The 17,440-nt window shown below is 39.2% G+C and overlaps 1 protein-coding gene, 1 long non-coding RNA gene and 1 other non-coding gene across 3 annotated transcripts; 1 reads left to right on the plus strand and 2 right to left on the minus strand.

The window, feature by feature from the left end:
- Window positions 1–500: 500 nt before the first annotated feature.
- On the minus strand, window positions 501–607 carry LOC147939888 (small nucleolar RNA R71). Its single transcript, XR_015564884.1, has one exon. It is a non-coding gene; the product is annotated as a small nucleolar RNA R71 (small nucleolar RNA).
- Window positions 608–14,706: 14,099 nt separating this feature from the next.
- Window positions 14,707–16,099, plus strand: LOC104706949 (transcription factor MYB72-like). Its single transcript, XM_010423193.3, has 3 exons — window positions 14,707–15,023; window positions 15,117–15,246; window positions 15,344–16,099. The coding sequence occupies exons 1-3, from the start codon at window positions 14,885–14,887 to the stop codon at window positions 15,999–16,001; spliced, it is 927 nt and encodes a 308-aa protein (XP_010421495.1). The 5' UTR covers window positions 14,707–14,884; the 3' UTR covers window positions 16,002–16,099.
- On the minus strand, window positions 15,191–16,311 carry LOC147939889 (uncharacterized). The gene is made up of 2 exons (XR_015563701.1): window positions 16,188–16,311; window positions 15,191–15,897 (listed from the first exon to the last, which is right to left on the minus strand). It is a non-coding gene; the product is annotated as an uncharacterized LOC147939889 (long non-coding RNA).
- Between the last annotated feature and the right edge of the window lie 1,129 nt (window positions 16,312–17,440).

The following is a 17,440-nucleotide window of genomic DNA, read 5'->3' on the forward strand; positions in this document are numbered from 1 at the left end:
AGAACAGAAAGTTTCAATCCGTCAACATGGGTGACAACAGAAACAATGAGGATATGGCTGCCGAGTTGCAGCAACTTCGACAACAGTTGGGGCAGTTGCTCCGTGCTCAACACGAAAGAGCCGCGCCGCCACAACCGTCCATTGGGTACAAGAACAACCCGCATGTGTTCTACACCAACCGAGCGGCGATTGTTCCTCCCACCATCCAGAGACAATATTTTGAGATCAAGCCACAGATGATCTCTCTAGTGAAGCAGCACCTATTTCACGGTCTCCCAGCTAAGATTCCGATGGACCACATCGAGAATTTTGAGGAGATATGTAGCACCACTGGTTCAAATGGGATACCGCCACACTTTCTGAAGTGCAAGCTCTTTCCCTTCTCTCTTGCGGATAGAGCTTCACGTTGGCTGAAGTCATTGCCACCTGGGTCTCTGACATCATGGGAACAGTGTAGATCGGCGTTTCTGGACCATTTCTACACCAAGGCTAAGACCACTGCCCTGAGGAACAAGATTTCATCGTTCCAACAGCACACTGGAGAAGCCTTCTGCGAGGCTTGGGAGAGGTACAAAGAGTACCGTAGAGAGTGTCCGCACCATGGATTCAGTGATGAACAGATTCTGGGCATTTTCTATGATGGAGTTAACTGGGACTACAGAAACGCTCTCAACTCGGCCAGCAATGGGGATTTTATGACAAAGTCTAAGGAAGGAGCATATCAGTTGATTGAGAACCTAGCTGCAAGCTCCAGCAACAAGGCTCCTAAGTATGACAGGTCCGTGAAGGTCAACAGTGTCGATACGCAAAAGATTGACGAGTTGACAGCCAAGGTGAACCTTCTTCTGAAGGGGAGCCAGAAAACTGTCCATTTTGTCGATGAGACCGGAGACATGCCGCTAGCTCAGGAGATTTGTGATGGAGAGGATGAAACGATGGAGGTTAATTATGTGAGTGGGCAAGGTTTTGTGCAGAACAGGGGTTTCAACCCGAACTACAGAAGCCATCCGAATTTGTCCTATAGAAGCACCAACGTGGAGAATCCTCAGGATCAGGTGTATCCGCAGCAAGGAGCTCAGAATCAGATGGGTTATCAGAAAACCTTCTCAAATAACTTCCAAGGCAAACAGTTTGTGCCCACTCAAAACCGTTTCCAAGGGGGGAACCAGCAGGCATATACAAGCGCTCAGCAAGCACTGCCTTTCACCAACCAGCAGTTGGGATCTTCATCTGCTAGCAGCTCTCAGGATGAGCTGAAAAACATGATGCAACAACTCTTGGTGAATCAACAAAAAGCTTCAGTGGAAATCAACGCTAAGGTCGATACCATGTACAATGACCTTAATGGGAAGTATGAGGCAGTAATGTCACATGTGAAGAAGCTTGATGTTCAGGTTGCACAGACTGCTGAAGCTGTGAAAAGAACTCCTGGGACTCTGCCCGGAAAAGGGGAAGTAAACCCGCGGAACGAGTATGTCAATGCGATTGAGCTAAGGGGAGGAAAGAAGTTACCCCCTAGAGAAGCACCATCCGCTAGGCTTGACAAGGGCAAGGGTATTGCTGAAGAATTCCTTCCTCAACATGCTGCTGAGACTCCACCGTTGAGTAAAAAAGAAGCTGAAGCATCCGGCGAGCATGTGCTCCCACACAGCGAGCACGTGCTCCCGACTCCCGATCAGACCGTTCCTACAGAGGTACCTCCTGCACGCGTGTACACCCCTAGGGTTCCTTACCCTGTTCCTCCTAAGAAATCTCGCAAGGATTTGGAGGATGCAAAGTGCAAGGAGATGTTGAGAGAATTGACGGTAAAACTACCCCTAGCTGATGCTGTTCAGATGATACCTGCTTTGAAGAGATATGTGAAAGGGTTAGTTTCTGGGAGATTGTCAGAGGAAGAGAACATGATGATGGTTTCAAGAGAGTGCAGTGCTGTGCTGCAAAACAAAGTGCTAAAGAAGAGAGATGATCCAGGGCGATTTGTCTTATCCGTGAGAATCGGTAAAACGATTTTTGCAAACTCCCTCTGTGATCTAGGTTCCAGTGTGAACCTTATGCCATATTCAGTGGCTAAAAGGCTGGGATACACGAAGTTCAAGTCTACACGGATTTCGTTAGTATTCGCGGATAGATCCACCAAGCGCCCCATAGGAGTGTTGGAGGATTTACATGTCCAGATAGGGGACACGCTTATACCAGCAGACTTTGTGGTTCTGGAACTTGAAGAAGAACCACGTGACCCCCTGATCTTAGGTAGATCATTCTTATGCACAGCTGGTGTGATTATAGATGTGCAAGGGGGAGCGATCGATCTCCAGCTGGGGGATATAATCGCAAGGTTTGAGATGAATAAGCTGCTAAAGAAACCTATGATAGATGGTCAGACTTTTGTGGTTGATGATGGCTCAGAGGTTGCACATGAGGTTACCGATGAAGTTCTCACTCTCGACCCATTGGAGGTTGCCTTGACAAAGGCAGAGGGTAAGTATAGATTCTTGAATGAGGAAGCTGATAGTTTTACACGCATTTTGGATGCAGGTACACGGTTCCAGCAACTGGTAGCTTACGCCAGCCTAGACGATGAGAACCAATCAAGGGAGGAATCCGCCGAGGGAGCACCTGCTCCGAATTCCGGAGCACATGCTCCGGTAAAGTCAGCGGACGGTCCTTGGAGCGAGTTAAGAGCTCCAAAGGTAGAGCTAAAACCACTTCCAGCCGGGCTAAGGTACGCGTTCCTAGGTCCTAACTCTACATACCCCGTGATAGTGAACTCTGAACTAAACAATGTAGAGACCGCTTTGCTCCTTTGTGAACTTAGGAAGTATAGAAAGCCTCTAGGGTATTCACTAGATGACATCCCAGGAATCTCACCAGATCTTTGCATGCATAGGATACATCTAGAAGATGAATCAATGACTTCGGTAGAACATCAGAGGAGGTTGAACCCGAATCTAAAGGATGTTGTTAAGAAAGAGATAATGAAACTTCTAGATGCGGGTGTAATTTATGCTATTTCTGATAGTTCCTGGATTAGTCCAGTTCATGTAGTCCCTAAAAAAGGTGGAATTACAGTGGTTAAGAATGATAAGGATGAGTTGATTCCTACTAGGACAGTTACGGGACATCGCATGTGCATAGACTATAGAAAACTTAATGCTGCGACCCGTAAGGATCATTTTCCTTTGCCGTTTATTGATCAAATGCTTGAGAGATTGGCTAACCATCCTTACTACTGTTTCTTAGATGGCTATTCAGGTTTCTTTCAGATCCCAATCCATCCCGACGATCAAGAGAAGACCACATTCACATGTCCTTACGACACCTTTGCTAACCGCAGAATGCCGTTTGGCTTGTGCAATGCACCAGCGACCTTCCAACGATGCATGATGTCCATTTTCACTGACCTGATTGAGGATATAATGGAAGTTTTCATGGACGATTTCTCCGTCTATGGGAGCTCCTTTTCCGTTTGTTTATCTAATTTGTGCAGGGTGTTGCAGCGGTGTGAAGACAAACATCTGGTGATGAATTGGGAGAAATGCCACTTCATGGTCAGAGATGGGATAGTGCTGGGACACAAGATTTCTGAAAAGGGGATTGAGGTTGACAAAGCCAAGGTTGAGGTGATGATGAGTTTACAACCGCCTAATTCGGTAAATGGGATCCGCAGTTTCCTTGGCCACGCCGGTTTCTATAGACGGTTCATTAAGGATTTCTCCAAGATAGCAAGACCACTTACCCAGCTGTTGTGTAAGGAAGTGAAGTTTGATTTCGATTATGCTTGCTTGGAAGCCTTTCACACGATCAAAGGAGCTTTGGTTAGCGCTCCGATTGTGCAACCGCCTGATTGGGACCTTCCCTTTGAGGTCATGACTGATGCGAGTGATTATGCCGTGGGAGCGGTTCTGGGACAGAGAAAAGACAAGAAGCTGCACGTGATATACTATGCCAGCCGCACCTTGGATGAGGCTCAGTGCAAGTACGCTACAACCGAGAAAGAACTTTTAGCGGTTGTGTTTGCTTTTGAGAAGTTCCGATCATACCTTGTTGGTTCCAAAGTGGTTGTTCACACTGATCATGCAGCATTGAGGTATCTACTGACCAAGAAGGATGCAAAACCAAGGCTACTCCGTTGGATTTTGTTGCTTCAAGAGTTTGACTTGGAGATTAAAGACAAGAAGGGTATTGAGAACGGAGTTGCAGATCACTTGTCAAGAATGAGGATAGAAGAAGAGCTACCCTTGGATGATAGCCTTCCTGAAGAACCTGTTTACTCGATCGGCATCTTTGATCCCGCCGAGCACATGCTCCGCCTGGGAGCACATGCTCCGAAAACCCCGTGCAAGGCAATCGATACCAACAAACAGCCGAGTTTTCCTTGGTTTGGAGAGTATGCAAACTACCTAGCAGCAGAGAAAGAACCTACTGAGTTTGTGGGGAACTAGAAGAAGAAGTTCCTAAAAGACATAAGGCGGTATTTTTGGGATGAGCCTTACCTCTATAGGCATTGCTCGGATGGTGTTTTCAGGAGGTGTGTGACTGAGGAGGAGGTTCCTGGAGTCTTGTTTCATTGCCATAGCTCACCCTATGCTGGACACTTTGCTACTTTCAAAACCGTGTCCAAAGCTCTTCAAGCGGGTTATTGGTGGCCTACCATGTTCAGAGATGCGCAGCGGTTCGTGTCTACTTGCGACACATGTCAGAGACAAGGGAACATCAGCAGGAGGAATGAAATGCCTCAGAATTTCATCTTGGAGGTTGAGGTATTTGATGTTTGGGGAATTGACTTCATGGGACCTTTCCTGAACTCATTCGGCAATGAGTACATATTGGTGGCTGTCGATTACGTGTCCAAGTGGGTAGAAGCTTTGGCCAGCCCCAATAATGATGCAAAGACCATGCTCAAGATGTTCAAGTCGGTTATTTTCCCACGGTTTGGTGTCCCACGGGTAGTCATTAGTGATGGTGGATCGCATTTCATTAACAAGATCTTTGAGAGTCTTCTCAAGAAGAATGGAGTGAGGCACAAGGTCGCCACCCCCTACCACCGACAAACAAGCGGCCAAGTTGAGATCTCTAACCGGGAGATTAAGAGCATTTTGCAAAAAACAGTGAACACAACAAGGAAGGATTGGTCTCAGAAGCTAGATGAGGCTCTATGGGCTTATAGAACCGCCTACAAAACACCCTTGGGGACTACACCGTTTCACTTGGTGTATGGTAAGGCGTGTCACCTTCCTGTTGAGCTAGAGTACAAGGCTGCTTGGGCAGTGAAAATGCTGAACTTTGACACTAAGAGCGCCCATGAAAGGAGGAAGATGCAACTGCATGAGCTAGAGGAGATTAGGCACCTCGCCTATGAAAACTCAAAACTCTACAAGGAGCGTACCAAAGCCTACCATGACAAGCAGATCCTCACTAGGACCTTTGCTCCTAATGATCAAGTCTTGTAGTTCAACTCTAGGCTGAAACTGTTTCCCGGAAAGCTAAGATCACGATGGTCCGGACCCTTCACCATCAAGGAGATTAGACCATATGGGGCTGTTGTGTTGCTGGACACAAAAGGAGGAGAATTTGTGGTGAATGGACAGAGGCTGAAGCCGTATCTTGCTGTCTCTGAGCATGCAAGGGGTGAGACCGTCGCCCTAGGCGATCCTCCTACTGCCTAAGGAGCTTTCGAGTCAAGCTAATGACTTAAAACAAGCGCTGGGTGGGAGGCAACCCACCAGGTATATATTGCTGAGTTTTTCTTTTTCTTTTTAGGATTTGTTTCTTCTCTTTTCGGTTTCAGGACTGTTGGAAGAAGACGCGGAGCACATGCTCGTAGGACGCGAGCAACCCGAGCACATGCTCGGCGAACTGAGAACCAAAGAAAAAGAGAAGAGCGATTGGACCAGGTAAGTTTAATGAATTTCAGACCCAAGCCCACCGGTGAGACCACCACGTCGGAGGCGCCGCCTTGCCCGTTCGGAGAGCAAGAGCCCAGACGATTCCGACGCCTGATCGCGGTTACACACACCATCATTGTCCTATCCGCCTTATTTTATTTTCATTTTTATTGTTATCTTTATTTTTCTTCTTGTCTAGGTCTCTCTTTGGCTTATTTTCACACCGGAGATGGTGTGAAGTAAGTCCGGGGGAGGGTCACCTATGACATTTGTTTTCTTTATTTTTCTTTTTATTGAGTCAGTTTGTCATGTGAGTCGAACCAAAACTTGTGGGAATTAGGACCGAAATCTGTGATGTTTTTAACCATTTGTGAGTTTGACCGTTTTTCCTAGTGACCATTGTTGCAGAACTAAGAGTACAGAGACGAGCTAATACCTCTTCACATTCGGACCCTTCTCCTAGCCAGAAAAGCTTCATCCCATTAAGGTTTCACCGGAAAGACTTAGACTCTACTTTATTGGAACCTAACCGGATTTAAATTCTTCTCGTTTTGGGCATTAGGATAGGGAACGTGTCACATATTCAGGACTTCTTATTCATTTTGCCAATCTTGCTGATCCTGAATAGCTAGCTCATTTTAAGTTAGTACCCACCCCGAGCCTAACCTCCTTTCAAACCACTTGCACTTGTATTTTTGTTTTCTCATTCTGTGCAGCTATGTGCAAAACGGTCGGGGAGAGCAGGACTGACACAATCTCTAACTCGCTCTTGTTGGAGAACCAAAGAGGAAAGAGCCGGACGGACAGAGCACGTGCTCCAACCCAGCGAGCACCTGCTCCAAAAATTATATACATCCGAGTCCGCGAGTTGTTTTGATCAAAGAGAGAGCCTAGTGTTACACACCCCCGAGCATGCGTTGTACCCTGAGGAGAAAAGAGAGGCTGAGTTTGAGAAGATAAGAAAAGGAGAGTGATTAGAGGTTGTGGACATCAATGAGTCCACTCTCCCTTACCATTTTGTGCGATATCCTGCATCTCTTTCGAAGTAATGGTAACCCCTAAACACTCTATAGCTCCACCAATAAAACAGCCTTTTATCTACCAAGCCTCGATTTCACTAGCTTAATGCCCTTAATGAGAAGCTCACGCCAATTTTAATTGAATGTAAAGAGTCTTTGTCTGGAAAGTGATCTTTTTCTGGGTTTGATTGCCAATTATGGTTCTGGTTTTGGAGATGTTTGCTGGAGAAGTTTTTGGTGAGAATCGGTATAGCTTGTTCTAACACATGTGGTATGCAGGTCATGGTCTACTCACGGTTTCTGAGATTTTTGCGAGTTCCCGCCTTGGCTCTCTTGGCGCTTGGTTTGAGTTTGTTTGAGGACAAACAAAGATCTAAGTCCGGGGGAGTTGATATGTTAAGGTTTTGACTCACTTTGACCCCGTTTATTTGATAGTTTTGTAGTTGTTTGAGTCCTTTTCAGGTTATAATAAGAGGCTAGGAAGCTAAAAGCAAGGATTGGAACAGCAGGAGCAATCGGAGCAGAAAGGAGTTGAATTGGAGCAGAAAAGCTGATTTTAGACCCAGGAGCACATGCTCCCGATTTCCGAGCACATGCTCCCAACTCTACGGTTTCATGACGACACGTGGCAAGCATCTAGGCGCCGATTCCCTGCCTAATTCCCTTTATTTTAGGTGATCCTTTGTGAGAGAAAGAGGGCTGAGATCGCTTTTTAATAGGGAGATTTGAATTTGGAATCTTTCCTTATTTTTCTCTACTTGTATGCTATTTAACCTAGGGTTTTAGGGGAGAGATACTTACCTTTTCTTTTGGTTTTTGGGGGAGCGACGTTTTGTGAGGGAGAGGAAGAGCGGCTATGTTAGAGAAGCGATTCTGAACCCTTGTGATTTTTACATTTTTATGCTATTGAATTTCTCATCTATGTTGGCTACTCATTTCTCTATGTCTGAGTAGTTTTCTTTGCTAGATTAGGGGTTTCAAAAGGGGTTTCATGGGTTAGCAACAGAACACAAATAGAGATTTATATAATCGATTGTCTTCACTATTGTTAGACTTAATGCTTAGGTTGATTTGATCACCCAATCTACGATTCTTGGTTGATCTATTCATCAAAAGTGTAATAGGTTGCTAGAAAAGACATTAGTGGACAAATTATCCTAGACCTGCGAAAGTTGATGTGTAGGTGATTTGTGAACTTATCATTCCTGTTCTTTAATGCTTGTCTGCGATTCTGGGCTCAAACGACAGTTTAGGGTTTATGGACCGCCGAGCATGTGCTCCGGATGTCTGAGCAATTACCTGCGATATCGTGCTCAAATATGAGCTCTTCTCCACTAGGCTGTCCAGCTTCTTACCATGTTCTAGAACACTATCAATCATTTTATGCTGCAATACTGAAATGACTGCACCCGGATTCCAAATCCTCACACAGGATCCACGGGAAACGATCTCAGCGGAACCTCATAATTCCGACGAGACAACCGGCGTAGAAATCTCTCCTTCCAAAAACTCCTACAAATATACCAAACCCACGCTCATCCAGAAATCACGATCCGAGCCTCCCTTCAAGCTTTTTCTCGTCACAAATCCCTAATCCTTCACAACTATTGATTCCCTAACCGATTAAGAATCAAACAACACGACTTACCTGGATAACAGCTAGGAGAGAGCCTCCTTGCCTCTCTCAATGCACCACCAAGTACTCCTATCCTTCCTCCACACCCATGAGAAAGATCTATCACCTTTATCCTTCTCTTACGGCACAACGGACCTCAGCCCTCTTTGATCCTCATCCCACAAGCAAACTCAGCTCACACTGGAGGCAACAAGTCCCTCTCTTTTTCTCCCTCTCTCTTGGTGGCTGCGACCAAGAGACGTAAAAAAGGAGAAGATGATTCCCCGTCCCCTTATAAAGCTATGGTTCTGGTTTAATTCAACCCAAACCAGCAAACCGTCTGCAAAATAAACTAAACCCGCAACCAGAAAAAACTTGTGGTGTCGAACGACGCTAGGCCATGGTGTCGGTCGGCAGTCCAACTCCAAAGTTGGTTCGCAGGCGTTAAAAATACAGAAAAAAAATTCAGTTTGAATTCAGTTTTAGGGAGACATAAACATCTTCTTGCTATGAGGTTTTTCAGAAGAAGCAAAGCTCATTGACAGAATAGCATATACTATTTTAAGACACCATTTACGCATATTATATTTATTCCGTCTGTCATCAATTTTATTGAAAAACTTAGAACAGAGAGTACACTTACAAGGATAATATTTGTCTCATCCAACTCCCTATCAGCCTCTATTGAATCCTGAAGATTGTAATTATAGGGAAATCACAAAACAAAGTTTAGATCAAATTCACTCACAATCAACTTGATCATAAAACTATGATTCCGGCGAGTTTTTCCGATTGATTCTATTTTGTAACTGTGTCCTCATTGTAATCGGTCCAGCCGTAGCCCATTAAGGGGTATTAATTCTAATATATATTAGAAAAGAGAAAGTTAAAATTGTATGGATCATAAAACTGTATTTGGGACTCTGTATTGTTTAAATTGTTATTAAATTTTGAATTTATATAAATGCAAAAGTCCATTTGAATTTTTAATTTTGAATTTTGAATTCACTGTAGAGATGTCAAACGGGCCAGTCCGCGTCCATTAAGGCCGTCCGCAGCGGGCAATTTCTATTTTTTGGACCGCAACGGGTCAGCCCGCGGACATAAAAGTTAAGCCCAGCGGATTAGCGGGCTGGCCTGCGGGCCTAAATAATATATTAAAAAATAAAATTAAATTAATAAAAAAATATATTAAAATAAAGTAATAGTAATAAATAATAATTTTAAAAAAAATTAATAAAATCAATGTTTATATTAATTTTTTATAGATGTTTTAATTTTTTTACATTAAATTATTTGTATCACCACATACTTTTAAAAGATATGTATTTAAAATTATATAAAAATAGTTATGTATCTATATTAAATAATTATTTTTATTTAATATTTGAAGACCGCGGGCCGACCCGCCAATCCGCGGGTATAACCCGCTAAAACCCGCAATCCGTTTGGGCTAGGCCTGCAAGGCCCGTTTTTTAACGGGCTTAATATTTAGTGTCCATGCCCGCCCCGCTGAGGTACTATTTGGGCTAGGCCCGCGGGCATGGAGTCCGCTTGACACCTCTATGCAAAACTAACTGGAAACGAGGAAAATTAATTGGAGGTTTGATCTAGAAAAATTGAATGAAGTTTTGGTAGGAAAAAAGAATGAAGTTTTGGTAGGAAACTAGAATTAGATTTTTGAAGGAATCTGGAGTGAAATATTCGAAGGAAAACTAAAGGAAATAACTGGAGGAAAATTGAAGGAAACAGTTTCCTTTGAATATATCGAAGGAATATAGACGAGACTGTTTTTCACTGTTCTTTCTTTTCTCCTACGAGATTTTCTTCTAAAATAGTTTCGTAGGAATTTAGAAAGATATTTCTTTCCAAATTCTCACTAATTTTTCTTCGGACTATTTTCTCCTTCGTTTTTCGTAGGAAATCAGTAAGAAACCGTTGTTTCTTACTAATTTCCTTCGATTTATAAGGTAGGATATCGATCATTTTCTTGTAGTAAAATTAATTTACGAAGAATCATTCGATTGAGATAATAATGTCCACTTAATTGAGTTGAAAGTTTTCCCACGTCTTCAAGTACAAGACACCAACATTATCATTAACCAAACAATCGTGCAACTATCAACATTAGAAAAAAAGCTAACCAAGTTCACAAATCTTTTTGAGAATACCACACACAAGGAACAATTAATGGTCAAAACAAACTTCAATTTTGAAGGTTTTTCTAGTGGTGAAACTAAAAGAGACAAAGAAGGAGGAGAAAAATCTTCTTCTCCGAGGTCAACGAGGTTTCCATGATGGAGAAGAAGCTTCTCGAGGTTTCTTAGCTTAATTAACATTTTTAATTTATTTTTTTATCTTATTAAGCTAAGAAATTTGCTTAAAACCCTCCATTGTAGATGGTTTTATATGTCTGCACAGAGACCTAAAGTTCTTGGGTTTGGACATTTTTTCCTGTTCATTTAATATTTTTTATTTTAAGACTCTCGAAAGATGTCCCATGGAATTGGTTTTATAAATTTAAACCAAAAGAAAGTTTTAGGTTTAGCCCTGGAACAGATCCACGTTATGGTTTGTAGTGGCCACCAGTAATATTGAAATATCTAGGTTCACCCTTGGTTTAGCCATAGATCATTTTGGGATGCCAAGGTTGCATTAAATGATATTTGGATTTGGGAAAACTTGATTAACTCTATAAACAAGCTGCGGGGTTCTTAAGGGATATCCTACCAAGGTTGCATCGATGCAAATCATAATGGTATACAGTTTATTTTTGGTCTGACTACTTGTTACCTATTTGCAGATTTTTGTTTTTTATAAGACCTATTGGCAGATTAACAGACATTATTTGTTGCTGAAGGGGCTACACGTTCGACAATTGGGTGTTCAGAGGTAGTTAAGAGTTGTAGACGCTGCCAATGCAAGAAATTGGCATATGTGTCATTGCATGATGAGATTCATGCAGTGTGTGATTGGGGCATCTCAGCGGAAGAGTTCATTCATTATCATTAAAAAAAATTTCCTTAAATCCCTAGTCCAATTAAAAACCAAAAGAAATATATCTTCACTAGATAGTTATATGTGCTGTAAATGTTTGCGTAAATTTTAATGTAATTTGTTAATTATAAAATAATAGTAAAAAATCTAGAATAAATCTTTTACATTTAAATTTACTTAATTTTATACTCTGATTTCAACATGACTTTGGTACATGATATAATGTTCAAATCTGTGAATTATATAAATGTGGTAATCCAGAAAATATAACAAAACCCGTATTGAAGGGGTCATAGTTAGAATTTTTGAGTTAACTTTTTTTTAGTGTATATACTATACTGAATAAAATATAAAATTTGTGATTTCTTAGATTTTAATAAGATGTCACTGCGTCGATGTGCAAAAAAATATTTAATAAATTAGATATAATATTTTATATTTTTTAAATATAAGCAATGTTGTATCTTAGTTTTAAAATATATCTGTCATTATTAAATAATTTAGAAATACAATTATTTAATCTTAGTTTTATAAATAAAATTAAATTTTATAATTATTCTAAATAGTTTGTTATTGTCTCCTAATATTTCTGAAACAATAAATAGATTTGGTAAATATTTCGAAAATATTGTTTTATTATTTTATAAACCATTATAAATTTTTTTTGTTAGTTATTAAGTTAATTAAAATGTAATGACATTTTTTATAATATATCACATGATAATAGGGTTTAACAACATTACTTCAATAAGTAAATAGAGATTTTAAATTTTTATTAAACAAAAAATCACAATATATAGAGGATTCGGAACAGCAGTATCCGAGAAAACTAATGATTTTCGTTGTCCCAGGTACTATTTAGCTTATCGTAAATTCATTATTACAGTAAAGTTGGTGGAGGTTATTTTACGTACGGACCAAATTAATTATTGCCAAAAACACTTTGCAGAGAGTTGAAGTCAGACACGCATAGAATTGTACAAGTAACACGACGTCGCGAGGAAGAAGTGCTAAACACACAGTTTTCTCACAAGCTCTTAATTTCCTATTTTTTATTAAGTCATACATGTTGACCCCTCCAAAGAACAAACTTGTTTATCTTGCATACGATTGCATGTGATTGGCGCCAATCATTACAAGTTTCAAGTTTATGTTTTTTATTTATCTTTGACCCACATGTTAACGTCACGTTTTTAAACTTTACCTTATGTCCAAGCTCTTTTATGAGTATTTTATTTCAGATGTATGTGTGTATTGTATAATATACAGGACCCTTCATATATGTACTTAATAAATATTTCTGTACTTGTATATGCGTACGTACAAACGAAGTACCATTCTGATTTTGATTGGAAGTTGGGAATGGGAGGCATGGAGTATTCGTACTTGCATACATTTTATTAGTAACTTTATTTGCTAAGAAGATTACCTTATAACACATTATTTAACCTCACTGTATAAAAAAAAGAGTTAAAGGTCTTGAGAGTCTTGCTTGTCTAACCAAAATAGAGGATGGTATTCCTATTTTAGTATATCATGCATGCATTAGACCTATATAAAATTGCATACTTACGTGTTTAAAATAAATTAGATTATATACGGAATACGGATGATCGATAGGTTTTTGGCGCAATCTCACATCGAAGCCTACTGGCGTGGGTTTGAAGTCTTAGCCATGCCATATGCCATGCCATATTTTAATTTATAGAAAGCACTGATATATGAATTAATCATCATCATTTTTTTTAATTAAACACGGCCTACCAATTAATCATCATCATTTACTCTTAATTTCGTTTCTGTTTACTTTTTTGATGTTTCTTTTATAAGAAACTTTGAGTTCCGCTTTGAGTTCCACAGATGATCATGCTCATTGATCGTAGTCGTAGATACTTTAGATAACTAAATTTGAAATCTCAGGAAGAGGGATCTGCTTTAAACAGCAGATATTAGTGTGTATATAAAATATAGGAGCATGTTCTAGGCGAAGAACGTTGGACCATCTCCACTGGGAGATTTTTTTCCAAATACTTTTATTAAAAAAATAAAAAATAAAAAGAGAGAAAAGAGAAAAGAAAAAGGATCGATACTTTTGGGAGAAACGATTCTCACACCAAATGAGATAGATGTCATTTATTCTGTGGTATAAATATTTAAAAAATAAATAAAAAAATAAATTTTTATTATTGTTTTGAGAAATGTTCACCGTTACTCGAGTAAAGACGCCCTTAGTACCAAAGTACCAGACAATTAATTTCAACCCGTCTTTGATACACATTTACCAACATTAAAGTATATTTGTATTAAAACTTCATAGCAAAGAGCAGAAAGTGTAAACATATATATAACCTAAATTTCGATATATGATGATGGTGATGATGATGTGGTTTGAGTTTTAAAGAAATACAGTAGTAAAATAAATTTAATGAATTAATAAGCTAAAGAAAAGGATTATTAAATTCTCATTCTGAAATAAATGTCAAATAATTTAAGTGTCATGATTAATAAACAATAAACAAACTGATACTATAAATCAATTAGGAATAAATATTTATTCTATTTATTACTCCAATTGGTGCTACGTTTGTTTGTGGCATGACCCTTGTGGCCTTTTACACAGACACAAACATCCTCTGAAGTTTACAATGCTCGTTCATATCATAATCTAAAGTATTGCCGTCATCGATGAATGCAAACAAAAAAATAAGTCGAAAATATTTTTGTATAAAATAACTTTAAACTAATAATTCAGAAAGTTTAAAACAATTTAACTATTTTCCATCATGATGCTGAAGATAATATACATATTTTTCCGTGACTCATTGAAATAAGAGAAAGTAATGTGCAAATCTGTGTGTATATTCAATAGAGTCCGAAGGTATTTATACAAACGTAGTTGCCTAACTAAGAGATAACTTGGTACCCACGTAAATATAGGAATTAGAAGATTAACATATATCTTAGGCCCAATACTCATCAATGAATCAAGCAAAAAAAAAAACAATAATAATTAAAGGAAGGACATTGTAATCTATACACCGACATATAAGAAAAAACCAAAATTGAGGTTAATCAACAGTTAAATTGCCGTTCACTTCCGTACGTTCCATGCTTTTGGAGTTTTGGGCTCTCCCTGCGAGTGAAGTGCCTCAAGGTCAAGGCTCAAATAAATAAGTTTTTCTTTTTTATTGAATGGAGTGGAAAATCTAATCTCTAATTAAAAATTATAGAACATCTGACGTAAAGGACCAGGTTATATGATATATATAGGAGCTCCGGATGATAATAAAAAACATGACAATTGCATTTACAGAGTAACAGAAAGATCACAAAGTGAAGGTTGAGAGAAATAACTGTTGTTATTGAGAATGGGGAAAGGAAGAGCACCATGCTGCGACAAGAACAAAGTGAAGAGAGGGCCATGGAGCCCTCAAGAAGATCTCACTCTCATCACCTTTATCCAAAAACATGGCCACCAGAATTGGAGATCTCTTCCCAAGCTTGCTGGTTAGTATTTTATTCATGCAAGTTTCAGTAATAGTATCACTACTATATAGTTTTCAGTAACTAATTAAGGGAAAAAATGAATGATATATATAGGATTGATGAGATGTGGGAAGAGTTGCCGACTGAGATGGATAAACTATTTGAGACCGGACGTGAAGCGAGGCAACTTTAGCAAAGAGGAGGAAGATGCTATCATTCACTATCACCAAACCCTTGGAAACAAGTTTGTACACATATATCCCTACTCATCTAATTTCCTTATAATATACTTATATTAGACAATAGTATGTAGAGAGAGACTAATTGATATATATGATCAGGTGGTCAAAGATAGCTTCCTTCTTGCCCGGAAGAACCGACAACGAGATCAAGAACATTTGGAACACTCATCTCAAGAAACGACTCAGTAGTACTCCATCTTCTTCTTCTTCATCCATCTCTAGCACTCATGTCCAAAGCACAAAAGCAGAAGATCATCAAGACAAGAACTGTGAAGGAGCTCACGAAGAAGCGCATTCGGAGTTAAAGGACAACCATGACTCAGCTACTTGGTCACATCCGCAAGACCAGTGTATGCACACAAAACCAGAGATCCATGAGGCTAATGAACTCGACGAGATCCAATTCTTGCTCGACCATGATGACTTTGATGATAAAACTTCTGAGTTTCTTCAGAACAACGATATGTTATCTCCTCTAGAGTCTCTTCTTCATAATAACGACCAAACTCACATCTCAACCACGGGCGGAGTGACTCAGGAGGTAACCAAATCACAATCATTTGATCAATATTCTCAACAGGATATACCATGCGGATTTGAAGACGCAAACAGAGAATCCGATTTGTGGAGACAGATGGCTGAATCAACCTCACCTACATTTTGTCCTAACAATGAGTACGACGAGTGGTTTAACTTCATGGACAACCACCAAACTTACTTTGATGATTTTAATTTTTTCGGAGAAGTATGTCTATAAATGCATGACCAATGATGTGTTGTCTTTACCTTTCATTGTTGAGTGTATATTAATATGTTACATGGATCAAAATATCAATCTGATTATCCTAGCTAAAATCTATACATGTTTTATAGACATGAGACAGAACAAAAAAAAAAAAAAAAAAAAAAACCACAGAGCTAATACAAGAAAGAATGAACAAACCTTTGTTTCCTGTGTTTGCTTCCAAATTGTCGAAGGTTTGGTTGTGGTCATGGAAGATCCTTAGCTTGGGCATTTATGAAACCGAAGTCTCCCGAATTTTGGCGTATGCTCTACTTCAAGTAGCTCTTTTTAGAATGCTTAATTGTATTAGATGTGAGGGTTTACAATATATATGGTAGTCATTACTCATTAGGTAACTAATAATCACAATTATATCCTTATGTTATATCGCTTCTCTTACAACTCCTTCATCAACGTCACCTCGTCTTTTGAAAGTGATCATCGATCTTGTCATCCATCGATTTGTTGGTGGAAAAATGTACCTTAAGATTTAATTTTGTGGCATTGGAGATTGCCTTTCTATGTTCTTTGAATCCTTGTCCTCTTTATACTTGGTTTCAATTTGAACGAATGAAACAAGTATTTTCTCCAGAAAAAAAAAAAAAAAAAAAAAGGTCCGGATTTGGAAATGAGCATCTATGCTGTACTAACAGAGTTAGCAATGGATCAGCAGTCGAGGCCTCGAGGGACGAGGGTCAGCACTCAACAGCAACAAGGAGTTATTGTTATTATAACTAGCTAGTAGGATTGTTTAACTCCAACTTGTTAATTATACAACCGTTATAATGCTTCTTTTGTTTAACTCCAACTTGTTCATTATTTTTTAATTACACAATCGTTATAACACTTCTTTTTTTACGCAATCGTTATAATTTTGGTTAAATATTGCTAGATAATCACATCAATCTAAAAGAAAATACCAAGTTGGTTAGAGTAAAATTTGGTGATATTATTTTTCCCTTTCTTCTTAACCATGTGAGTTCATAAAATCTTATATATATATATATATATATATATATATATGTGTGTGTGTGTGTGTGTGTTCATTTATATAAGAATAATTCATTTACACTTCATATATAGTCAGTGTAGGGCATATGTAGCGCAGCACCGTGTCGTAGACGACGACTGAATGCAACAGCAAAAAATATAAAAGCCGACGAAAACAAAGGAAACGGTGGTTAAAGTCTTAACGATATATGTTTCCGGTGACTGAACTGTTTTCATCAAGATAATATAAAAGTTGTTGCCAAAATAGATTACAATTGTCAAAAAAAAACAAAAAAAAAAAAGGAATTGAAATGAATTAAAGTTAGCTGATTCCATTAATTCTTGCGATTGGTCGCCGAAACCGAAAGTAGTCTTATACAGCGACACTGTGACGATCAGTCTCATACTCTTTAAATTTTGGG

This window comes from Camelina sativa, chromosome 8, assembly GCF_030686135.1.
Source record: "Camelina sativa cultivar CO46 ecotype springtype chromosome 8, ASM3068613v1".
NCBI lineage: Eukaryota > Viridiplantae > Streptophyta > Magnoliopsida > Brassicales > Brassicaceae > Camelina > Camelina sativa.